The sequence below is a fragment of the Leptodactylus fuscus genome, chromosome 6 (genome assembly GCF_031893055.1).
Source record: "Leptodactylus fuscus isolate aLepFus1 chromosome 6, aLepFus1.hap2, whole genome shotgun sequence".
Taxonomy (NCBI): domain Eukaryota; kingdom Metazoa; phylum Chordata; class Amphibia; order Anura; family Leptodactylidae; genus Leptodactylus; species Leptodactylus fuscus.
In genome coordinates, this window is record NC_134270.1 from 183469163 (window position 1) to 183495581 (window position 26419).

At 46.7% G+C, this 26419-nt stretch overlaps 2 protein-coding genes across 2 annotated transcripts in view; one reads left to right on the plus strand and one right to left on the minus strand.

The window, feature by feature from the left end:
• The window catches only part of LOC142209053 (guanylate-binding protein 3-like), a 174968-nt gene that overhangs the window by 57526 nt on the left and 91023 nt on the right, over positions 1–26419 (minus strand). The window lies entirely within an intron of this gene.
• LOC142209056 (guanylate-binding protein 1-like) lies at positions 28–24457 on the plus strand. The gene is made up of 11 exons (XM_075278000.1): positions 28–1162; positions 10911–11118; positions 15711–15838; positions 16749–16858; positions 18294–18484; positions 18585–18827; positions 19592–19875; positions 20524–20736; positions 21880–21982; positions 22306–22499; positions 22819–24457. Exons 2-11 carry the CDS (start codon positions 10926–10928, stop codon positions 22933–22935), a joined length of 1776 nt encoding a protein of 591 aa, XP_075134101.1. The 5' UTR covers positions 28–1162; positions 10911–10925; the 3' UTR covers positions 22936–24457.

Sequence of the window (26419 nt, forward strand, 5' to 3'; positions counted from 1 at the left end):
CGAGAGCGAAAAGAGAGACAGAGACAGCAAGAGAGACAGAAACTGATAGACAGAGCAGAGAGACAGCGAGAGAGAGACAGAGACTGCAAGAGAGACAGAGGAGAGAGACAGCGAGAGAGAGACAGCGAGAGAGACAAAGACAGAGCAGAGAGACAGAGGAGAGAGAGACAGAGGAGAGAGAGAGACAGCGGAGAGAGACAGAGACAGCAAGAGAGACAGAGGAGAGAGAGAGACAGCGGAGAGAGAGACAGAGGGAGACAGAGGGGAGAGAGACAGAGGAGAGAGAGAGGAGAGAGAGACAGAGGAGAGAGAGACAGAGGAGAGAGAGACAGAGGAGAGAGAGACAGAGGAGAGAGAGAGAGACAGAGGAGAGAGAGAGAGACAGAGGAGAGAGAGAGGAGAGAGAGACAGCGAGAGAGACAGCGAGAGAGAGACAGAGAGAGAGACAGAGGAGAGAGAGAGAGACAGAGGAGAGAGAGAGGAGAGAGACAGAGACAGCAAGAGAGACAGAGGAGATAGAGACAGCGAGAGAGACAGAGGAGAGAGACAGAGACAGCAAGAGAGACAGAGGAGATAGAGACAGCGAGAGAGACAGAAAGTGATAGACAGAGGAGAGAGACAGAGGAGAGAGACAGAGGAGAGAGACAGAGGAGAGAGAGAGAGACAGAGGAGAGAGAGAGACAGAGGAGAGAGAGAGAGACAGAGGAGAGAGAGAGAGACAGAGGAGAGAGAGAGAGAGGAGAGAGACAGAGGAGACAGAGACAGCAAGAGAGACAGAAAGTGATAGAGCAGAGGAGAGAGACAGCGAGAGAGAGACAGAGGAGAGAGACAGAGGAGAGAGAGAGAGGAGAGAGAGAGAGAGGAGAGAGTAAGAGAGAGACAGAGGAGAGAGACAAAGTGATAGACAGAGAAGAGAGACAGAGAGAGAGAGACAAAGACAGAGGAAAGAGACAGAGAAAGAGACAGCAAGAGAGACAGAAAGTGATAGACAGAGGAGAGAGACAGAGAAAGAGACAGCAAGAGAGACAGAAAGTGATAGACAGAGCAGAGAGACAAAAGGTGGAAGAGAGAGCGAAACATCTGAGAAGTGGAGAAGGAGCGAGACATCCAGGCCTGGCGAGTGAGAGACGTGTGAGGAGCGGAGAGAGATCTGTGCTGTACGGTAAGAGACAATGCAGACTGTCAGTGATGCAGTTATATCAGGGTGTCAGGACTTGGGCCTGGTTTGTTCCTTAGACCGCTCTCCCCTCCATTACCCAGCGCTCTCTTAGGTTATAATTTTGGGGTTCTCCTTTGTTGCTGCTTCCCCTCAATCTTCACAACCGGAATGTAATGTAATGTAATGTCCGCCCCCCCATTATCAGAATACAGGTGACCCCACTATGACACCGTTATATGCCAATAGTGTGGAGGTTGTGCCTAGAAGGTATGGACTGCTAGGTGCGGATTCAGTAGGTGGCGCTCTTACATGGCACTGGGCCTGTGGGCTGTGCAGTCTGGTGGGCTCATAGGAGGGTCCTACTTGGTGTAGACCCAGGTAGTGCCCAATACCAACAGTCACAGGAGGTCACATGGACAAAGGGGAGGTGTCTTATCTTAATAGTCACAGGAGGTCACATGGACAAAGGGGAGGTGCCTAAGAGTCACTGGAGGTCACATGGACAAAGGGGTGGTGCCTAATACAGCCACAGGAGGTCACATGGACAAAGGGGTGGTGCCTAATACTAATAGTCACAGGAGGTCACATGGACAAAGGGGTGGTGCCTAATACTAATAGTCACAGGAGGTCACATGGACAAAGGGGTGGTGCCTAATACTAATAGTCACAGGAGGTCACATGGACAAAGGGGTGGTGTCTAATACTAATAGTCACAGGAGGTCACATGGACAAAGGGGTGGTGCCTAATACTAATAGTCACAGGAGGTCACATGGACAAAGGGGAGGTGCCTAATACTAACAGTCACAGGAGGTCACATGGACAAAGGGGTGGTGCCTAATACTGTAATTCCTTTGACATTTTCCCAAAAAGAGTGTGCGGCAAGGGCGTGCATGGGCCCTACCAAATTTATTATGATTTGCACCAAAAATCATGTGGATATGATGCAGTAAATAGACACCAGCTATGAGCACAGCCTGGTGCAGGGTGCACCTTGTCATATATGAGGTGCACTCTCCAATAGATCAGGGGTGATGGCTGGTATTAAGAGTCACATACAGACCGTCCTAGCACATGGCCCGGGTGCGGCTGTCAGGGTTTGATCTACTCCACACACACAATCCTGCACTCAGGCTGAAAATGAAGCATAAATCACACCCAACCCCAAATACACTCCACCACTACTGACTGTGGGTGCCACTCGCATATACAGGCGTCTCCAACAGTCGGAGGCAAAGACACTTTAAGAAGGTGATGGCTTCATAAAGCAACAAAGTATCACTAAGTGTAACTAATACCCCGAGGGCTCAGAGCTCTGTATACGAAGCAACAAGTGACAGGTGACAAACAAGCAGAACAGTTCTAAAATAAAAGGAGAAAAACAGAATAAACCTAATAACCGAGAGTCATATAGTGCCATAGAGCTTGGATGGGCCGGGGGATCGCTCTGATGGGCCGGAGGATCGCTCTGATGGGCCGGAGGATCGCTCTGATGGGCCGGAGGATCGCTCTGATGGGCCGGAGGATCGCTCTGATGGGCCGGAGGATCGCTCTGATGGGCCGGTGGATCAGTCTGATGGGCGGGCACACCCTCCTTGTTTGTGCTTAGCCACACCCCCTGCCAGGGTGCTCCTCCTTCTCATTTCTACATCTTGGAAACCTGGGAAATGACTGGTTTTGTCCACATCTTGGAAAGATGTGTATCCCACAGATGGTCATGGAGTCACAGTCTGGTCTTAACACCCTTTCGTATCCCTGATACACCAGTGGGGCTCCGTCAAAATTCCTGACACCTCAAAGGGATGGAGCACAAAAATGTATGCAGGTGTGTCACATGACTGACACTCTGACTCCAGACAGGAAGTCAGGGTTGTATTCCCTCCTACATTGAGGCTCTGACTTCCTGTCATCACATGACGTTACGTCAGTCTTATTGAGGATCACATGACACATCTGAGGACCAGAGGGAGCCAATAACCACAAGTACAGCCATCGGTAAGATAACCCGCACTAATACTTACATTGTGGACGCCCCGAACCGCTCACACAGGGGAATCTGGGCTGGAAAATCGGATTTGTAGATCAACTGGACTCCCTGGTCCGATCCTAGTCAGGAGAGCTGGAGTCCAAGCAGCGTATTGGTCTATGGGATGGAGTCCTGGCCACTTTAGTGTCCATAGTATAATACAGACAGGCGGTCACTCCTAGTGTCCATAGTATAATAGGGCATGGACCCATCCCCGCTCTTCCATCTTGTCGCCTGTCCCCGCTTTGCCATCTTGTCGCCTGTCCCCGCTCTGCCATCTTTTCACCCGTCCCCGCTCTGCCATCTTTTCACCCGTCCCCGCTCTGCCATCTTGTCGCCTGTCCCCGCTTTGCCATCTTGTCACCCATCCCCGCTCTGCCATCTTGTCGCCTGTCCCCGCTTTGCCATCTTGTCGCCTGTCCCCGCTCTGCCATCTTGTCACCCATCCCCGCTCTGCCATCTTGTCACCCATCCCCGCTCTGCCATCTTGTCGCTTGTCTTCGCTCTGCCATCTTGTCACCCATCCCCGTTCTGCCATCTTGTCACCCATCCCCGCTCTGCCATCTTGTCACCCATCCCCGCTCTGCCATCTTGTCGCCTGTCCCCGCTTTGCCATCTTGTCACCCATCCCCGCTCTGCCATCTTGTCGCTTGTCTTCGCTCTGCCATCTTGTCACCCGTCCCTGCTCTGCCATCTTGTCACCCGTCCCCGCTCTGCCATCTTGTCTTCGCTCTGCCATCTTGTCACCCGTCTCCACTCTGCCATCTTGTCGCCCCTCCCCGCTCTGCCATCTTGTCACCCGTCCCCGCTCTGCCATCTTGTCGCCCGTCCCCGCTCTTCCCTCTTGTCGCCCGTCCCCGCTCTGCCATCTTGTCTTCGCTCTGCCATCTTGTCACCCGTCCCCGCTCTGCCATCTTGTCACCCGTCCCCGCTCTGCCATCTTGTCGCCCGTCTTCGCTCTGCCATCTTGTCACCTGTCCCCGCTCTGCCATCTTGTCACCTGTCCCCACTCTTCCATCTTGTCTTCGCTCTGCCATCTTGTCACCCGTCCCCGCTCTGCCATCTTGTCACCTGTCCCCGCTCTGCCATCTTGTCACCCGTCCCCGCTCTTCCATCTTGTCGCCCGTCCCCGCTCTGCCATCTTGTCTTCGCTCTGCCATCTTGTCACCTGTCCCCGCTCTGCCATCTTGTCGCCCGTCCCCGCTCTTCCATCTTGTCGCCCGTCCCCGCTCTGCCATCTTGTCTTCGCTCTGCCATCTTGTCACCTGTCCCCGCTCTTCCATCTTGTCGCCCGTCCCCACTCTGCCATCTTGTCACCCATCCCCGCTCTGCCATCTTGTCGCCCGTCTTCGCTCTGCCATCTTGTCGCCCCTCCCCGCTCTGCCATCTTGTCACCCGTCCCCGCTCTGCCATCTTGTCGCCCGTCTTCGCTCTGCCATCTTGTCGCCCGTCCCCGCTCTGCCATCTTGTCACCCGTCCCCGCTCTGCCATCTTGTCGCCCGTCTTCGCTCTGCCATCTTGTCGCCTGTCCCCGCTCTGCCATCTTGTCGCCCGTCCCCGCTCTGCCATCTTGTCACCCGTCCCCGCTCTGCCATCTTGTCGCCCGTCTTCGCTCTGCCATCTTGTCGCCTGTCCCCGCTCTGCCATCTTGTCGCCCGTCTTCGCTCTGCCATCTTGTCACCTGTCCCCGCTCTTCCATCTTGTCGCCCGTCCCCACTCTGCCATCTTGTCTTCGCTCTGCCATCTTGTCACCCGTCCCCGCTCTGCCATCTTGTCGCCCATCCCCGCTCTGCCATCTTGTCGCCCGTCTTCGCTCTGCCATCTTGTCACCTGTCCCCGCTCTGCCATCTTGTCACCTGTCCCCGCTCTTCCATCTTGTCGCCCGTCCCCGCTCTGCCATCTTGTCACCCGTCCCCGCTCTGCCATCTTGTCACCCGTCCCCGCTCTGCCATCTTGTCGCCCGTCTTCGCTCTGCCATCTTGTCGCCTGTCCCCGCTCTGCCATCTTGTCGCCTGTCCCCGCTCTGCCATCTTGTCACCCGTCCCCGCTCTGCCATCTTGTCGTCCGTCTTCGCTCTGCCATCTTGTCACCTGTCCCCGCTCTGCCATCTTGTCGTCCGTCTTCGCTCTGCCATCTTGTCACCCGTCCCCGCTCTTCCATCTTGTCGCCCGTCCCCGCTCTGCCATCTTGTCGCCCGTCTTCGCTCTGCCATCTTGTCACCCGTCCCCGCTCTGCCATCTTGTCGTCCGTCTTCGCTCTGCCATCTTGTCGCCTGTCCCCGCTCTGCCATCTTGTCACCCGTCCCATCTCTGCCATCTTGTCACCCGTCCCCGCTCTGCCATCTTGTCACCCGTCCCCACTCTTCCATCTTGTCAAATTTGGCTCTGCCCACTTTTATGTTGACTCCGCCCATTCTCATTCATTTTTCATGTGCCCTCACACAGTATATTCCTCCTATAGTCACCCTTAAATTATATGTCCCCCCTCCATCTCTCCCCCAGTTTCATATACACCCTTCATCTGTCCCCAGATTCATGCCCCCCAATTTCATGCCCCCCGTCTCTGCCCAGTGTCATGCCGTTCTCCCCCTCTTCACCTGCCCCCTACATTATGTTCCACCTTAATGTTTAATACAGACACTTACACTCACCTTCCCTCACTCCCCCACCACTCTCTCCGCTCTCTCCCTCATACACATAGTTGTAGGCGCGGTGTGACGTCATCACATCGCGGCTACAGATGCCGGAGCGCAGCGGTAAGGCAGGAGCTGAGCTGTGACACCTCCTGCTTTAAATGCCTATGTATTCAGCTCCGTAGGACGCCGATGAGTTGAAATCGGGACATACCTCCCGCCGACCGGGACTGCGGAATCGGACACCGAAGTCGTGAGTGTGCCGCGGAAATCGGGAGGTATGTAATTATACCTACAGAAACGCGGGCGGTCTCCCTATAGCTATAACGGGAGAAGAAAATCCACAAAGATGTCCCATTGTCCTTTCTGCAGAAAAAAACCCAGAGGCAAAAAGTCCCGGAGTAACCCCGAGCTTACAACGAGGAATTATCTGTATAGGGGGTTTCCATGATCGGATGAGGAGCGGCTGTTCTGATGGGGATGACTCTGTATGTGCAACAGCAGCAACGCCCGGGATCACAACCTGTATACTCGTATATATTAGTGTTTCTGGTGGGGATTTTATCCGGTGCTCTGTGGTCTCCTAGTCATTTCCTTGCCATTAGGCCATCTGTTTGGGCATTGAGTTTCGGCCATCAGTATATACTTGAGGTTCTCTGGATTGAGCCTCAGGTGTTGGTCATTACCATCACCCTATCGGACGACTCTGGGGCTGTATAAGGAGGAGGGCTGGCGCCATTAGTTGCCGTTTTTTTGTGGTTACCACTTGGAACTCGTGGCTCAGGGACGAAGATTGGTTTGTGGAATTACAACTGACTTGGAAGTGGTGTGAGGTTTCCTTATGTGTGAGTGTGGCCTCGTGTGTGAGTGTGGCCTCGTGTGTGAGTGTTGCCCTGTGTGTGAGTGTCGCCTTGTGTGTGAGTCTGGTTTGTCCCTCACACTCCTCCTCTCCCCTGTCCTCAGTCCTGGTTGCCCGGCACTATCTGGTTATTTGTGAGGTTTGGGTTCCAGTTAGTTTTGCCCCAGTCCTGTGTAACCCTTTCCTCTCCCCTGCCCCTCTCCTCATTCTCTTGTTGTGTATTGTGTTGTGTTGCGTGTCCGTTGTCCAGCACATCCCATCCCGTGTTGTCTGCAGCTGCACCTTGGTTTCATTAGGGGTCACCACCTTAGTATCCCCCGTCCCTCGCTCTCTTGTAGCTCTAGCCCTATCTGTCGGCTAGGCCTTTGTGTTAGAGAGCCCGGAGTTGTCGGGGCCAAGGCTAGCTTGGGTACAGCCGACCACCACCCGCAGGCAGGGCCTAGCTAGCCGCCGTAGTGTCAGGGAAAGTCACCGACCCCTGTTCCCTTAGCGGTGCAGTCTGCAGTCCGGATTCTGGGTCTAGGCATAGACACGAACGTAACACCCGGGGTCACTGAGATCAGTCCTAATACGCCAAAGAAAGACAAAAAGACTCTGAGAGGGCCCAGACGAGGCGTCATGTACAGTTTCCAAGTATTAGACAAGTGGTCAAAGGGTCAGGCCGCTGGGAATTAATAATAATAATAATAATAATAATAATAATAATAATTAATAAATAACATATTTATACAAATAACCCTTAAAAATAAGAAAAATTTTTGGTCCCATCACAAGTGTAACATGACCCAGAAAATGAGACCGAAGATTCAATAACATCTTTGTTATTCTGCACTGAGAAAAGTCTGAAAACTACAAAGAACAACCAGACATGTATTTATTTATTATGTATTATTATTTTTTATATTATTAGTATTATTTATTGGTGGTGGTGGTGGTGGTTGATATCGTGGATGATATCGTGGATGATATCGTGGATGATATCGTGGATATCCAGTCTCTGATTGGCAGGAACCAATAAAATCTGCAGCTCATACACAAACCTTCATACAGAAAAGTGAAAACAAATGGCGGCTCTTGGAGAGCAGCGACACAAACCTGTATTACACATACACATATCGCTTCCTTTATACCGGCCTGTAATCTCTGCACACGTCTGTTATCAGAGGAAATAATCTCATCATTCAGGAGAATCTGCAATTATATCTTTATTTATTTTTTATTTCCTTATATATAAAGTGAGATTAAAAGTTGTTTTTTTTTGGTAGAATTTACTCAAATATAGAGGCAACACGGTGGCTCAGGGGTTAGCACTGTAGCCCTGCAGCTCTGGAGTCCTGGAATCAAATCCCCGACAGGAACAACATCTGCAAGGAGTCTGTATGTTCTCCCCGTGTTTGCGTGGATTTACCTCCAATTCTATAAAGACATACTGATAGGAAATAAATATGTACATTGTGATCCCTATATCATATACCCCTGTATCATATACCCCTGTATCATGTGTGAAGGGCTAAAATATTGTTTGAAAATGATATATGATAAATTACATGAAGTGGGGGCCGAGATTACTTGTTAAGGAATTGGTTAGACTAATTAACATGGAGACGCTATGGGCTGTGTACTATTGAGACTTTAAACAAAAGATCAAAGAAGAGAAACCGTTCTTTAGGGTATAAGGAGATGGAATATTAATGAATCCTTATCTAACTAATTGTCTTCAAGGAGGATGTAAACACAGGATGTCTATAGTCTATTGGTCATTAGCCCCAAGGCTGGAGTGGTCTGATCAGCCTGTGATTATTATCTCTCTTGCCATGATATATGCAGCTAGACTTTGTTTCATGAGAAAGTCCATCCCAGTTTGGATAGTAATAATGAGATGGAGATTACAGTAGGATTTAGTCAATAGTCACAGGCTAGGTTTATGTTACAACTCTACAACTAATCATGTTATGCCAACTATGTTATGTTATAGTCCAACCTTCTCTTGTCTGTATTGTATTTAAACTACCTTTTCCTACCATTAAAATCAGAATTTCATTTTGATACACCACCAGCTGTGTCTTTGTGACTTCTCCAGGCCTCAAGGATGGGTGTAGCTTATCCAGGCCTGTTATTTAATTTGGAACTACAGACAACATAGCTCTGGGGGTCTTGTGCCCCCAACACACTGTACACTGCAATACTGCTCTACTCTGTACACTGCACTACTCTGTACACTGCACTACTGCTCTACTCTATACATTGCACTACTGCCCTACTCTGTACACTGCACTACTGCTCTACTCTGTACACTGCACTGCTCTGTACACTGCACTACTGCCCTACTCTGTACACTGCACTACTGCTCTACTCTGTACACTGCATTACTCTGTACACTGCACTACTCTGTACACTGCACTGCTCTGTACACTGCACTACTGCCCTACTCTGTACACTGCACTACTCTGTACACTGCCCTACTGCTCTACTCTGTACACTGCAATACTGCTCTACTCTATACACTGCAATACTGCTCTACTCTGTATACTTCTCTACTCTGTACACGGCACTACTGCCCTACTCTGTACACTGCACTACTGCTCTACTCTATACACTGCACTACTGCTCTACTCTATACACTGCACTACTGCTCTACTCTATACACTGCACTACTGCTCTACTCTATACACTGCACTACTGCTCTACTCTATACACTGCACTACTGCTCTACTCTATACACTGCTCTACTCTGTACACTGCACTACTCTATACACTGCACTACTGCTCTACTCTATACACTGCACTACTGCTCTACTCTATACACTGCACTACTGCTCTACTCTATACACTGCTCTACTGCTCTACTCTATACACTGCACTACTGCTCTACTCTATACACTGCACTACTGCTCTACTCTATACACTGCTCTACTCTGTACACTGCACTACTCTGTACACTGCCCTACTGCTCTACTCTGTACACTACAATACTGCTCTACTCTATACACTGCAATACTGCTCTACTCTGTACACTGCACTACTCTGTACACTGCACTACTGCTCTACTCTATACATTGCACTACTGCCCTACTCTGTACACTGCACTACTGCTCTACTCTGTACACTGCACTGCTCTGTACACTGCACTACTGCTCTACTCTGTACACTGCACTACTGCTCTACTCTGTACACTGCACTACTCTGTACACTGCCCTACTGCTCTACTCTGTACACTGCAATACTGCTCTACTCTATACACTGCAATACTGCTCTACTCTGTACACTTCTCTACTCTGTACACGGCACTACTGCCCTACTCTGTACACTGCACTACTGCTCTACTCTATACACTGCACTACTGCTCTACTCTATACACTGCACTACTGCTCTACTCTATACACTGCACTACTGCTCTACTCTATACACTGCACTACTGCTCTACTCTATACACTGCTCTACTCTGTACACTGCACTACTCTATACACTGCACTACTGCTCTACTCTATACACTGCTCTACTCTGTACACTGCACTACTCTATACACTGCACTACTGCTCTACTCTATACACTGCTCTACTCTGTACACTGCACTACTCTGTACACTGCCCTACTGCTCTACTCTGTACACTGCAATACTGCTCTACTCTATACACTGCAATACTGCTCTACTCTGTACACGGCACTACTGATCTACTCTGTACACTGCACTACTGCTCTACTCTACACACTGCACTACTGCTCTACTCTACACACTGCACTACTGCTCTACTCTACACACTGCACTACTGCTCTACTCTACACACTGCACTACTGCTCTACTCTACACACTGCACTACTGCTCTACTCTATACACTGCACTACTGCTCTACTCTACACACTGCACTACTGCTCTACTCTACACACTGCACTACTGCTCTACTCTATACACTGCACTACTGCTCTACTCTATACACTGCACTACTGCTCTACTCTATACACTGCTCTACTCTATACACTGCTCTACTCTGCACACTATATAGCACCACTCACCTGTTACCATAGATCCCACCTTAGTTGTCAGGACCGGTGAGCAGTCATTCCCATGTCTTTATTTGCAGGGTTTGGAATAACCTTTTAAAGCCCAAAACAAGCGTTTAACCCCTTCCCAATTTGAACCATACACATACGGCCTTGGCCTGCACATTATCTGTGTGTCTGTACGTGTAACCCTAACCCATGTCTGACCGCTTGTGTTATATCTAATATCTCTCATAGACCCCAATACTGACCATGTCTGCAGCCGTATCTATGCCGCAGCCCGTCTGTCTGATAGAGAATGTGGACGGGAACACCCTGGTGCTCAATAAGGAGGCCGAGAAAATCCTCCTGGAAATCTCCCAACCGGTCGTGGTTATTGCAGTCGTAGGAAAATACCGGACAGGAAAATCTTATCTGATGAACAAACTGGCCGGGAGAAGATCAGGTGAGTGACATATAATAGAGCATGTCACCTGTACACGTGTGTGCGGATACATGTATGTAAGCAGAATAGTTAGCGCAGCTCTGGAGTATAATACAGGATAAGTAATGTAATGTATGTACACAGTGACTGCACCAGCAGAATAGTGAGCGCAGCTCTGGAGTATAATACAGGATATGTAATGTAATGTATGTACACAGTGACTGTACCAGCAGAATAGTGAGCGCAGCTCTGGAGTATAATACAGGATAAGTAATGTAATGTATGTACACAGTGACTGTACCAGCAGAATAGTGAGCGCAGCTCTGGAGTATAATACAGGATAAGTAATGTATGTACACAGTGACTGTACCAGCAGAATAGTGAGCGCAGCTCTGGAGTATAATACAGGATAAGTAATGTAATGTATGTACACAGTGACTGCACCAGCAGAATAGTGAGCACAGCTCTGGAGTATAATACAGGATAAGTAATGTAATGTATGTACACAGTGACTGTACCAGCAGAATAGTGAGCGCAGCTCTGGAGTATAATACAGGATATGTAATGTAATGTATGTACACAGTGACTGTACCAGCAGAATAGTGAGCGCAGCTCTGGAGTATAATACAGGATAAGTAATGTATGTACACAGTGACTGTACCAGCAGAATAGTGAGCGCAGCTCTGGAGTATAATACAGGATATGTAATGTAATGTATGTACACAGTGACTGTACCAGCAGAATAGTGAGTGCAGCTCTGGAGTATAATACAGGATAAGTAATGTAATGTATGTACACAGTGACTGCACCAGCAGAATAGTGAGCGCAGCTCTGGAGTATAATACAGGATAAGTAATGTAATGTATGTACACAGTGACTGTACCAGCAGAATAGTGAGCGCAGCTCTGGAGTATAATACAGGATAAGTCATGTAATGTATGTACACAGTGACTGTACCAGCAGAATAGTGAGCGCTGCTCTGGAGTATAATACAGGATAAGTAATGTAATGTATGTACACAGTGACTGTACCAGCAGAATAGTGAGCGCAGCTCTGGAGTATAATACAGGATATGTAATGTAATGTATGTACACAGTGACTGTACCAGCAGAATAGTGAGTGCAGCTCTGAAGTATAATACAGGATAAGTAATGTAATGTATGTACACAGTGACTGCACCAGCAGAATAGTGAGCGCAGCTCTGGAGTATAATACAGGATAAGTAATGTAATGTATGTACACAGTGACTGCACCAGCGGAATAGTGAGCGCAGCTCTGGAGTATAATACAGGATAAGTAATGTAATGTATGTACACAGTGACTGTACCAGCAGAATAGTGAGCGCAGCTCTGGAGTATAATACAGGATAAGTAATGTATGTACACAGTGACTGTACCAGCAGAATAGTGAGCGCAGCTCTGGAGTATAATACAGGATAAGTAATGTAATGTATGTACACAGTGACTGCACCAGCAGAATAGTGAGCGCAGCTCTGGAGTATAATACAGGATAAGTAATGTAATGTATGTACACAGTGACTGCACCAGCGGAATAGTGAGCGCAGCTCTGGAGTATAATACAGGATAAGTAATGTAATGTATGTACACAGTGACTGTACCAGCAGAATAGTGAGCGCAGCTCTGGAGTATAATACAGGATAAGTAATGTAATGTATGTACACAGTGACTGTACCAGCAGAATAGTGAGCGCAGCTCTGGAGTATAATACAGGATAAGTAATGTAATGTATGTACACAGTGACTGTACCAGCAGAATAGTGAGCGCAGCTCTGGAGTATAATACAGGATAAGTAATGTATGTACACAGTGACTGTACCAGCAGAATAGTGAGCGCAGCTCTGGAGTATAATACAGGATATGTAATGTAATGTATGTACACAGTGACTGTACCAGCAGAATAGTGAGTGCAGCTCTGGAGTATAATACAGGATAAGTAATGTAATGTATGTACACAGTGACTGCACCAGCAGAATAGTGAGCGCAGCTCTGGAGTATAATACAGGATAAGTAATGTAATGTATGTACACAGTGACTGCACCAGCGGAATAGTGAGCGCAGCTCTGGAGTATAATACAGGATATGTAATGTAATGTATGTACACAGTGACTGTACCAGCAGAATAGTGAGTGCAGCTCTGGAGTATAATACAGGATAAGTAATGTAATGTATGTACACAGTGACTGCACCAGCAGAATAGTGAGCGCAGCTCTGGAGTATAATACAGGATAAGTAATGTAATGTATGTACACAGTGACTGCACCAGCGGAATAGTGAGCGCAGCTCTGGAGTATAATACAGGATAAGTAATGTAATGTATGTACACAGTGACTGTACCAGCAGAATAGTGAGCGCAGCTCTGGAGTATAATACAGGATAAGTAATGTATGTACACAGTGACTGTACCAGCAGAATAGTGAGCGCAGCTCTGGAGTATAATACAGGATAAGTAATGTAATGTATGTACACAGTGACTGCACCAGCAGAATAGTGAGCGCAGCTCTGGAGTATAATACAGGATAAGTAATGTAATGTATGTACACAGTGACTGCACCAGCGGAATAGTGAGCGCAGCTCTGGAGTATAATACAGGATAAGTAATGTAATGTATGTACACAGTGACTGTACCAGCAGAATAGTGAGCGCAGCTCTGGAGTATAATACAGGATAAGTAATGTAATGTATGTACACAGTGACTGTACCAGCAGAATAGTGAGCGCAGCTCTGGAGTATAATACAGGATAAGTAATGTATGTACACAGTGACTGTACCAGCAGAATAGTGAGCGCAGCTCTGGAGTATAATACAGGATAAGTAATGTAATGTATGTACACAGTGACTGCACCAGCAGAATAGTGAGCGCAGCTCTAGAGTATAATACAGGATAAGTAATGTAATGTATGTACACAGTGACTGTACCAGCGGAATAGTGAGCGCAGCTCTGGAGTATAATACAGGATAAGTAATGTAATGTATGTACACAGTGACTGCACCAGCAGAATAGTGAGCGCAGCTCTGGAGTATAATACAGGATAAGTAATGTAATGTATGTACCCAGTGACTGTACCAGCAGAATAGTGAGCGCAGCTCTGAAGTATAATACAGGATAAGTAATGTAATGTATGTACACAGTGACTGTACCAGCAGAATAGTGAGCGCAGCTCTGGAGTATAATACAGGATAAGTAATGTAATGTATGTACACAGTGACTGTACCAGCGGAATAGTGAGCGCAGCTCTGTAGTATAATACAGGATAAGTAATGTAATGTATGTACACAGTGACTGCACCAGCAGAATAGTGAGCGCAGCTCTGGAGTATAATACAGGATAAGTAATGTAATGTATGTACACAGTGACTGCACCAGCAGAATAGTGAGCGCAGCTCTGGAGTATAATACAGGATAAGTAATGTAATGTATGTACACAGTGACTGTACCAGCAGAATAGTGAGCGCAGCTCTGGAGTATAATACAGGATAAGTAATGTATGTACACAGTGACTGTACCAGCAGAATAGTGAGCGCAGCTCTGGAGTATAATACAGGATAAGTAATGTAATGTATGTACACAGTGACTGTACCAGCAGAATAGTGAGCGCAGTTCTGGAGTATAATACAGGATAAGTAATGTAATGTATGTACACAGTGACTGCACCAGCAGAATAGTGAGTGCAGCTCTGGAGTATAATACAGGATAAGTAATGTATGTACACAGTGACTGTACCAGCAGAATAGTGAGCGCAGCTCTGGAGTATAATACAGGATAAGTAATGTAATGTATGTACACAGTGACTGTACCAGCAGAATAGTGAGCGCAGCTCTGGAGTATAATACAGGATAAGTAATGTAATGTATGTACACAGTGACTGTACCAGCAGAATAGTGAGCGCAGCTCTGGAGTATAATACAGGGTAAGTAATGTAATGTATGTACACAGTGACTGTACCAGCAGAATAGTGAGCGCAGCTCTGGAGTATAATACAGGATAAGTAATGTAATGTATGTACACAGTGACTGCACCAGCAGAATAGTGAGCGCAGCTCTGGAGTATAATACAGGATAAGTAATGTAATGTATGTACACAGTGACTGTACCAGCAGAATAGTGAGCGCAGCTCTGGAGTATAATACAGGATAAGTAATGTAATGTATGTACACAGTGACTGTACCAGCAGAATAGTGAGCGCAGCTCTGGAGTATAATACAGGATAAGTAATGTAATGTATGTACACAGTGACTGCACCAGCAGAATAGTGAGCGCAGCTCTGGAGTATAATACAGGATAAGTAATGTAATGTATGTACACAGTGACTGCACCAGCAGAATAGTGAGCGCAGCTCTGGAGTATAATACAGGATAAGTAATGTAATGTATGTACACAGTGACTGCACCAGCAGAATAGTGAGCGCAGCTCTGGAGTTAATGGTGTGGAAGGTTTCTTGGTGAATGTTGATTGTTCAGTTAGTCACAGTCGGTAAGCTATAGGGTGACACTACTCTATATAGGTGACTCTGTGTTGGTTTCCTCTATAAGAATACTTTGTTCTACCCAAGAAACCTCTCTAGCGTCTTATTTGGTTTACTTTGTGACTCTTTCCAGGTTTTCCTCTCGGTTCCAGTATCCAGTCGAAGACTAAAGGAGTGTGGATGTGGTGCGTTCCTCACCCCCAGAATCCTGGACTAACATTAGTCCTACTGGATACGGAGGGGCTGGGCGATGTGGAAAAGGTGGGTTAATACAATGTATTTCCCTGACTGCACTGGATACAATGTCTGAGTACTTAGATTGTAATACCAGAAACAACCAAAAAGAGGAGCTACAAATAAGAACAGTCTGTAGACACAGAGAGAAGAGAGACGTTGCTGCAGACCCCTGAAGACCCCTCTGTCTATTCCATACGTCTTACAGTAAATCTTCCCCCGGTGATGACAGTCTCGGGGATTCTTCCTGCAGCTCTCGGGATGTCAGGATTATATTTAGCTACTTGCAAGTGATGTCAGGAAACCAAGGAATGTAAATGTTTATCATGGCGTTACCACGGCCGGGATAACAGAACCCTCAGCACATGAAAGGGGGGAATAAGCAGCAGAGGTAGCTGTCCTGTACCCTGGCCCATACTGGCTGATATCTCACGTCCAGGTGGTTGTCTGGTGACCATCGGGGTGACCCTATAGGTAATACGGTTATTATTGTAGGACCACGGTGTTATCACCTGGAACAAGATCTTTCGGCATAGTCAGGGTTAATGCCAAACCCATTTTGGAGTATTTATTCATTCCGGCATTGCCCGTCTTGTTTGGCGCGTCGTCTACTTTACTCGACCACATAGAACATCTCTCTGACCTGAGATATAAAATCCTGATCTTATCGCTCATCTCTAGTCGGGATACTTACGGGAGACTCAGGGGAGGTCTACGTCTCGTCCTTAACACCTTCCTAGCAGGTGTGTACTGTCACGTAATAGCGCCGCAGGGCAGGAAGAGTTTAAAGGCGAGTTATAGATGAAGGTGTCGGCAGGAGCTGATATAAGATAAGAAGGTGAATGTTACTCACCTGGGAAACCCGCCAAGTATCATAAATCACCTTGTCACATGGCTGTATGCTCTCCAGTAAATAACGTCTTATCTGGTTTCTCAGGGAGACTCTAAGAACGACGCCTGGATCTTCTCCTTGGCCGTCCTGCTGAGCAGCGCCTTTGTCTATAACAGCCTGGGGACCATTGACCAGCAGTCTATGGAGCAGCTCCAGTATCCTTCATGGACATTGTGGGGGGACATGTTCCTATTTTCTATACACCGTGCTCTTAGTAGATCGTGTCAGTTACTTGTACTTGTCTTTTCCTGCAGTCTTCTCCTTATCTTCACTCAGACTGTTGTTTATATAGAGATCTGTGTCTATGAACTCTATGGAGAAGGGAGGGGGAGGAGGAGGCTGCAGACCACTGATGTATTGTCCCTTTCTGTGCACTGGTAACCTGTAATATACAAGCATAACCATTATAAAGCTCCTCCCTGACTCCGAGGGCCGGGCTGGTCAGCTGTATTTATTTGTGTGTCTTTCCAGCAGCCTCCTCCTCCCCCTCCCCCTCTTCATAGACAGAAAGTAACAACACAGGAGAAGGAAATCTTGTATTCACCTGTGCTATTCATTTATGCAAAGTAACCTTTATAGGATTCCCAACCTATCATGAAAACCTGAAATATCTGCAGGATCTCGCTGTGCTCTGGCTGTGTAAGTCTTCCTATGTTAGTAGCCCCGTTACAGCTGTAGTGCGTAAAAAATGTTATCTCTGAGGCGGGGGGGGGGGGCATATACAATAAGGAGCAGTCTGCCCTCCCTATCCATTATTACTACTACTGGTTTATTAACATGGCTTTTCTGCCAGGAGAAACTGTAAAATGGCAAACAAAGCCTAGAAAAGTCCAAGAGAACATACTATAGGAGGCCGAGGACAATGAAAGGCAAGTCCAAATTCTGCTTACTGTCTATAACTAATATGTATACTATATAATGTAATAATATAGAACTATCACCAATAACACAAGCAGCGCTTCAGGAATAAATCCATTCAATGTGACCTGTGAGAAACTGCAGACTCTTCTGTACGGTGTAGTAGCTGGAAAAGCTGAATGGGAACCTTGCAAAAATGCATAAGGACTATTCCCTCCCCTCTCCATTCACTGTGTGAAGAGATACTGGCCCCTCCCCTCTCCATTTACTGTGTGAAGAGATACCGGCCCCTCCCCTCTCCATTTACTGTGTGAAGATACTGGCCCCTCCCCTCTCCATTTACTGTGTGAAGAGATACCGGCCCCTCCCCTCTCCATTTACTGAGTGAAGAGTCACCAGCCCCTCCCTCTCTATTCACTATGTGTCCGTCTTAATTTTGAAGATCCCTAAGGACGTACTTCCCTAGTAACAGGGAGTGAACAGCAAATTAGCCAAAAGAGAGACACCTAGTGGTGGAATCTTTGGGGAGGTTTTTCAGGCAGGAAACAACATTTTTAAACAAATTCCATTATATTTTGTTCGGGAATCACACGGTCTATTACATGAGACTAAATTAGTGACCATTTGAGGGACTCCCCGGCAGATTCTTGTGTATCCCTCCTCTTTGTTACATTGTATATATTTATATCCATCACACACTTTCACTTTTCCTTTACAATAACCATCTCCCAGTTTTGTGACCGAACTGACAAAACTGATAAAACTGAAATCATCTTCTGAGGTAACAGACGAGACCGCGGAGTATAAGAGGATCTTCCCGTCCTTCACCTGGTGTGTCCGAGACTTCTGTCTGATACTTGAGAAGGACGGTAAAGCTATAACAGAAGACGAGTATCTGATGTCCTCGCTGGAGATGAAGAAAGGTGAGCTCTATTGTTTGTGGCCTCCATGGCTTGTCAGACCGCCCTCGCCCTTCACTCCTTATCATATCTATTCACACTGCCACGTCTTCATGTCTTCTAGGTACTGACAAGAAAACCCAGGACTATAATCTCCCCCGGGAGTGTATTCTACATTATTTCCACTCCCACAAATGTTTTGTGTTTGACCGGCCGGCGTCAAAGAAAAAACTTCCGAATCTGGAACAACTGGAGGAAAGTGAACTGGAAGAGGAATTTGTGGAACAGGCGACGAAATTCTATCGATACATGATCAAGAAGAGTCGGGTGAAAACACTCGATGGAGGGATCGAAGTCACTGGGAGAAGTGAGTAACCGTCTATGGGTGGGGGGGTGACATTGAGAATCAGAGATGTAACACGATGGTCATTTGTACACCAGTTTTCTGCCATAGATGGGTGTAAATGTGGAGCATCTTTGGACCTTTCATGTCCTATAGATATGCCGCCATGTTCTATCTGCACCCCAATAGATAGTTTTTACAAAAGTGGGTGGAGCGGGCCGGAGACCGAGGCGGGCCGGAGACCGGGGCGGGCCGGAGACCGGGGCGGGCCGGAGACCAGGGCGGGCCAGAGACCAGGGCAGGCCAGGACAACTCGAATATTTAACATAACCTATGCCAGATAGTGGAGAGAATTATATTGGAAATCTTTGCCCCCGTAGGGCTTTCATTGCAGCAGTCATTTACATCACAAACAAAACAGACAATAGAAGTTCACACCTCGAGAAATAACATCCCAGAACACAACACTCTCCCATAGAATGGATGACGTCACCTCCTCCTTAGGAGAAACAAACTAGTACATTCCCATTATCTTTACACCCTCTTGCCCCTTCACATTTCCACCCTTTTGTTGGTTACTTTTATTGTTACTTTTATGGTTTTACAAGAGCTGAGAGCAGAGAGAGGGAATCTACTGTATGTCCAATAGAAATTCATGGAACCACATGGGCAAAAGTGGCACAAACCGCACCAATACACTCTCACCTTCACCCGGGGGTCGTTATCTTGAAATAAAACCCACCAGGCCGGTCATACGATGCTGAATATTATAACCTTCTATGTCTCAGTGTTGGCCGTTCTCGCTGACTCCTACCTGAAGGCAATCCAGAGCGGATCGGTTCCCTGCATGGAGAATGCGTTTCTGGCTTTGGCCGAGATCGAAAACAAAGGAGCCTTGGAAGACGCCCTGACCAAATATCAATGTGAGATGGACAAATATATCCCGATGTTCCCGACAGAGACCCAACAACAGTTCCTGACCATGCACAAGGATTGTGAGAAGGACGCCATTCAGGTCTTCCTGGGACGGTCACTCAACGACAAGGATCAGAAATATCAACATAAGCTGAAGGTAACCAGTCGGGATTAGAGATGAGCGAATAGTATTCGATTGAATACCTTGCTCCCATAGGAATGCGTGTAAGCGGCCGAACACCAAGGGCTTAAGCGCATCAAATATTCACTGTTCGGCCGCTTACACACATTCCTATGGGAGCCAGGTATTCGATCGAATACTATTCGCTCATCTCTAGTCGGGATCAGTACAAATTTCCGGAGTATCTCTGGTTCAGCCACGTTTTTGGGTTCACCACCCATGAATCCGTATTCTGCGGGGTCTCTTTAGACCCCAAGGTATAATAGGTGGAGACCCCGGGGACGAGTAGTAATATAATAAAGGTTGGTACTTCCTTCACCTCTCCGGAGCTCCTCCAATCATCACAAGGGTCAATCTGAGCCAATAGATGTTCCCATGCCTTAATATTGGGGTTGAGCAGATCTTGAGATTTTGGATTTTAAAATCCGATTTCCGATCATTTTCCAGCCGATCCAGATCGTGAAATTTGCTCGATCACCGATCGGAATCCAATCTCTTCCCGATCGCTCAACCCTACTAATACTAATACTATACCGCACCGACTGGCACAACTTGCTGATGGTTTCCATTAAGAATTTTGAATATTTTGGATATTTACATGTTGTTTCACTTTTTTTCTAACAGAAATTAATCGATAATTTAATGAACGAATATTCTACAAAGAATGAAAACGCTTCACGAGATTTTTGCCGGATCCTCCTCCAAGATCTGAGTGCGACTATGGAGAGTAACATAATGGCGGGCAAATATTCCGTACCTGGAGGACACAAACTGTATCTAATGGAGAAATTGAATGTTATTGAAGCTTATAACAGAATGCCCGGGAAAGGTATAAAGGTGAGTCTCAGGAAGATGGTGGAATTGGTGACATTGTAACAATATCATTATCGGGTTGTCTTGTGTGGATAGATTTTGTAGATGCTTATTACTGAATGTTTAGTCCATCCCCTATGGCTGTCGCCCCTTTAACTGAGCCTTTCCAGCAGTGGGAGCCCACATTCATGTTTATGTACATGTTGTGGTCAGATGTCCACCACGTCCCCCTGTGTCTGTCTATAAGACAACTGGCTGCAGCAGGAGCCTCCCCCTTCACCCCGTCTTCATATGGACACATGTATTACTGAGCCCCACTCATTTGGCTAAGCCATAGAAGCTGAAACGGAGCAGCGGGAATTAACAATGTGTTCTCTATAGGATTTTTACAATATTGTTTTGTGTAAAGAAGACCTTTCCTCATCTCCACCAAGTCCCGCTCTTCCTCCGGTGGCCTTCAGATATTATACCTAAGGGTTCTGGGATGGTTCCGACCCCAAATCACATGATCAGAACCAGCACCAGGCCTCTGGGTCACTCTGTCTCCTCGCTCCTCTTCCATGTTCACAAGGAGTTACCTGTACTGGAGACAGAGTGACCTGGGGGTCGGGTGCTGAACATGTACCTAGAGTTTCTAAGCTGGTTCCAACCCCACATCACGTTATGGAGGAAGCCCCGGGTCGCTCCATTTCCTTCCTTCGTTCTCTACCAGTTCTATTGGTTTGGATTTACTATAGTCTGCCAGACCTCATAGCACAGGTAACTAGTGGTGAACAGGTGGAGCGGCCCGGGGGCCAAATGCTGGTTGAAATCACGTGACCCCGAGTTGGAACCAGCCCAGAGACTGGTTACAGAATCTGAAAGACCCTAGAGGATGGAAGTCTATAAAAGGATTCAGAAACGGGGAGAAGCCATTGCAATTACTTCTAGTCTTCATTTGTAGATTTAGGGCTCTCCTACTAGTGGAGGGCAATGACCACAAGGTAGACGGACCCTCTGCAGACAGCGGTTTTTGTGGGTATTGCCACTCATACAGGCATAGTCGGGTTATGCCTGGCTGGTAGAGAGGTCATAGACATGGGCTCATATGTCTCATTATGGATACAGATAGGATGGGATGTATCCAGGTCCGCTGACCCTATCACATCTAACTTTTCTTCACCAAAGGCTCTAGAAGTGATGCAGGAGTATACCTCTGAGAAGAAGGACATTGAAGCCGCCATCATTCAAGCAGATGAGACCCTGACCGAGAAAGAGAGGCAGCTGGCAGGTGAGGGGGCAGTTCATGGTCAATACCACAATATTAAACCCTATGCTGGTCCTGAAACTCCGGGTTTAGTTCAGGGAAGACATTATGTCCCCAATTGGTTGGCTGTATACTGAAAAATTTCACCAAAGCCAGTGGCCCGGGGCTTGGCCGTCCAACCATATTCACTTGAATTGGAACTGGGTTAGAATTTTTTTAAAAATTGGGTAGCGGCCACATTGGTAAATCAAGCCTTTGATTCCTTCAAACCTTGGGGGTCCTGATCCTGTAGTACATTGTGTGATCTGTCCTTTATAGTGTGGATTGACTTGTATATACTCTGTTAGAGGAACGCGCTCAAACCGAAAACGCAGAGAGGGAAAGACAAATTATGGAGGAAAACAACCGAAATTTGCAACAACGTATAGAAGATCAGAATAGAAGTTTTGAGCAACATAAGGAAATGCTCATGGACAAGATGGAACAAGAGAGGAAGATGATGATCCAAGAGAATGAATTGGTGATCGCTCGGAAGCTTAAGGTAGAGAATTGTATAGTTCTTACTGGGATTGTGCACGTTACCCAAATTCCACCAATGTCCTGGAATCTTGGCCCTGAGATGTTTCCCGAGGGAGGACAAGTCCCATCTTCTTGTGTTCTTAAAAAAAAAAAAAAACTATTTTCAGTTCCTCGGGGTCTAACAATGTTCTAGAATTATGGAAATATTTGTTTGTCACTGGGGAAATTCTCAAATTTTAAGAATTTTGAGAAATTGTCTAAAATCGTTTGGATACAGCATTTATTTGACAGAAATTTTGACAAATCTCTTTCTTGTGTTTTTCTTTCTACATTCTGTTTAGGAGCAAGAACTGATGATGAAATCCGGGTTTGACGATAAAATTTCATCCCTGCAAAACGAAATTGAAAACTTACGACGTCAGAACAAACCGAAGAAGAAACGTTGTATCGTCATGTAAATTTCTTGGGCAAATCGACTAAAATTCCTTTCCAAAAGTTAAAAATACTGATAGACTAAATTCCGGTACTGTGGAATACGATGGGCTGGAAATTCTGCATTAGACTAGCATGGTCCCGATCCTGCACTGCTAGAAAACCATTAGACGGTCTGACTATATAGGACCGGTGGGAAGTCCAGGGCGGACATTGTCTTTTCCATACAGTCTGTTCTGAGGATTTGGGTTGAGCAATCGGATCGAGAAAGATCGGATCTTGTTCGGTGATCGAGCAAAGATCAGGATTGGCTGGAAAATGATCGAAAATTAGATTTTAAAAACAATCCTGAAATCTTAAGATCGTCTCACCCCCAATCCTGATATTTTTGGTCTCTGGGGACTTGGCTCTACCATCTTTGTTGGGCCAGAGAATTGGAACTTTACTATAACAATGTTAATAACTAGATCCATGTCTGATCTCTTTTAAAGAGGTTTTTCTGGCTCATTGGAAAACCCAGATGGGGATCGGGAGAATGTAAAATAAAAACTGACACCATCTTACTCCTGGCCTTCTGTTCAGATGACAAGTCCTCCATTGTCTCCTCTGCTGGACCAGAAGTGATGAGGCTTCCATGACCACTGCAGCCAATCACTGGCTATACTACTGTGTGATACTGGTGACATAGGAGCAGTGAAAAAAAAATGGAGGTCGGGGAGGTGTAAAAACAACCTACCCCTGGTCTTCTCTTTGGAGGGTGCGTCCTCTGAATTGGTGAGGCTCCAATGAACTCGTCTCAGCAGTCACTGGAGCTTCACCACTTCACAATACAGAACAGGAGATGCATCGCCCGCAGAGAAGACCGGGGTAAATGACTATAACTTCCTTCTATTTTTATCGTACCCCTTAAGACCCCCAGTGGGTTATTCCATGAGCCTGGAAAACCCCTTTAAGTAAAGCCAGGATAACAGTGTATTTGGGTGGTACCATTGGTTTATATGCCCCAGTCTCCAGTCTAACATGTCCATAGACTCCTACTGGCCATATATGTGCCCGGTGTCCTCTTGGTATACATCTGTCCATATATCAGTATTAGAATAGTATAAACTGATTAACCCTTCGCTATAGGTAGTCCCGTAACATGTCTGGGGCTTAGGTTACTTTGTGTGCGCATCATATAAGTACTGAATATAGTGTGAACCGAGCCAAAGAGTGAGCGTGATAGGATCGAGGAATACCGAGGAACCAGGTGGTGAACTCTCACCGAAGATTGATGGACGTGTGTCTTCAGGAGGCCAAGATAACGTAGTAATATAATGGAGGACGAGCAATCCAATACTATGGGAGTAATATATATAACAGAACGGTCACAAATGTAGGAAACGCTAAACAAAGGCTGAGATGTATAAGGTGATGGACCAGGCAGTCGGCTCTTCACCTATGATGTATAGTCAGTGACCAGATCACTTTGGCTTTTCTTTGCATTGTTGATGTGACATTGCTTTGTATGTGTGAGAAGTAAATAAAGATGGCGGAGGCCGGTGCACTGCGGGGTGAAGTTCTTGTTGTCGTTCATCTTTGTCACCCAATAGAAGGAGATTCTGTGAGATAAATTCTCTACAAAATTCTTAGATAATGCACAAACAAAAACACAATGAAATCAAATGGAAAATCTTAGTAGGTGTCTTGGGCTTGTCCTCTCCGCTAATGTCACAGTCACTGCAGAAACTAAACCCAGAGGAGGAGACCTGGGGGACGGGCCGCTAAATAGAGAACATCTCCAGCTAGAGAAGACGTCACTGCTGAGTCTCCTGACGTTTAGGAAAGTTGCTGCCCAATGTGACCACTGAGTCCCAATCACAGGCCTCACAAGTATCTCTGGGGCACATCAGACAGTAGACCAGAAGAGGACCCATAGGGAGCACTGGATGTCAGACGAGGTGTAGATGGAGTGCAAATTTTTTAAGCCTTCCCTGGGCCTCCACCCAAAAGTACCGCAGAGTATAATAATTCAACCAATTCCCAGGTGACAAACCCCAAAGTCTAGGGTTTGGGTCAAACCTGAAGCTTTTTTAAAATTTAGGTTGAATTTCATTTGACCCAAACTGGTTCTCTCATGTCTAGTGATGGTCCTCTATTGAGGGACCTCTGGTGATGGACCTCTGGTGATGGTCCTCTAGGGAATGACCTCTGGTGATGGACCCCTAGTGATGGACCTTCTTCCCATCTGTTACATCACTTGCCCGCAGGTAACAGAACACATGCAATGCCTTTCTAATGGTTCTGCTGTACATCTGGTTACACTGTGTTCACACTGTACCTGCTTTCTGCTCCTCCACTTGAGCCATCCTCTCTGCAGTATGGAGAATGGCGGCTTCAATGCTCTCATTGTCACATATGAAGTTTTCCAGCATCTCCAGAGCCTTCAGATGGATAAAAGTAAGACATAAATACCTGGAGGTGATTAATCTCTTACCAGAGGGAGAATCACAGAAAGTTATTTTTCCCTCCTTAATTCTCTGCAAATTTGGTCCAAGACTCCAACTTCTTACAATACAAGTCAAAGACATTTCTACCGATTAGGCCAATCCAAGGCCGGCTGTAATACCCATCACAACCACTGGGCGGCCACAGATACATATAGGATACACAGTTAGCAGCTATGGTTGACCGATCGTGTTCGGAAAAGATCGGATTCTGATCGGCGATCGAGTAAATTTCCCAATCACGTTTGGAATTTCGATCCCGATCTTTTCCGGCGGGATTGAGGTCGGAGGTTATGTTCTCATAATGCTTGGTTACTGGCCAGTCATTGTGGGAAAAGCTAACATGATGCCTAAAACTCAGGCACCATGTTAGCTATGGGCAATAATGTGATTGGTTGTCGGCAGCATCATCACACCCCTCTATATAAGAGCTTAGATGATGCTGATCCACCCTTTTCCGGACATTCTAGCTAGGGAGAGGAGCTCAGTAGTAGCTAGGGACAGGAGCTCAGTTGTAGCTAGGGACAGGAGCTCAGTAGTAGCTAGGGAGAGGAGCTCAGTTGTAGCTAGGGAGAGGAGCTCAGTAGTAGCTAGGGAGAGGAGCTCAGTAGTAGCTAGGGAGAGGAGCTCAGTAGTAGCTAGGGAGAGGAGCTCAGTAGTAGCTAGGGAGAGGAGCTCAGTAGTAGCTAGGGAGAGGAGCTCAGTAGTAGCTAGGGAGAGGAGCTCAGTAGTAGCTAGGGAGAGGAGCTCAGTTGTAGCTAGGGAGAGGAGCTCAGTAGTAGCTAGGGAGAGGAGCTCAGTTGTAGCTAGGGAGAGGAGCTCAGTAGTAGCTAGGGAGAGGAGCTCAGTAGTAGCTGTCCTCAGACTATATACAGCTTTGAGAAAAAAAGTATCTTTTTTTTTTCCCCCTTAAAAACAGAGAGGTTGTTCCCATCAAAAAGCAGAACTCTCCAGTCGCTCAACTAAATAAAATCTGCTTTATCACTTGAAAGTTACTATTTTATTAAAAAACATGCCCCCAAAA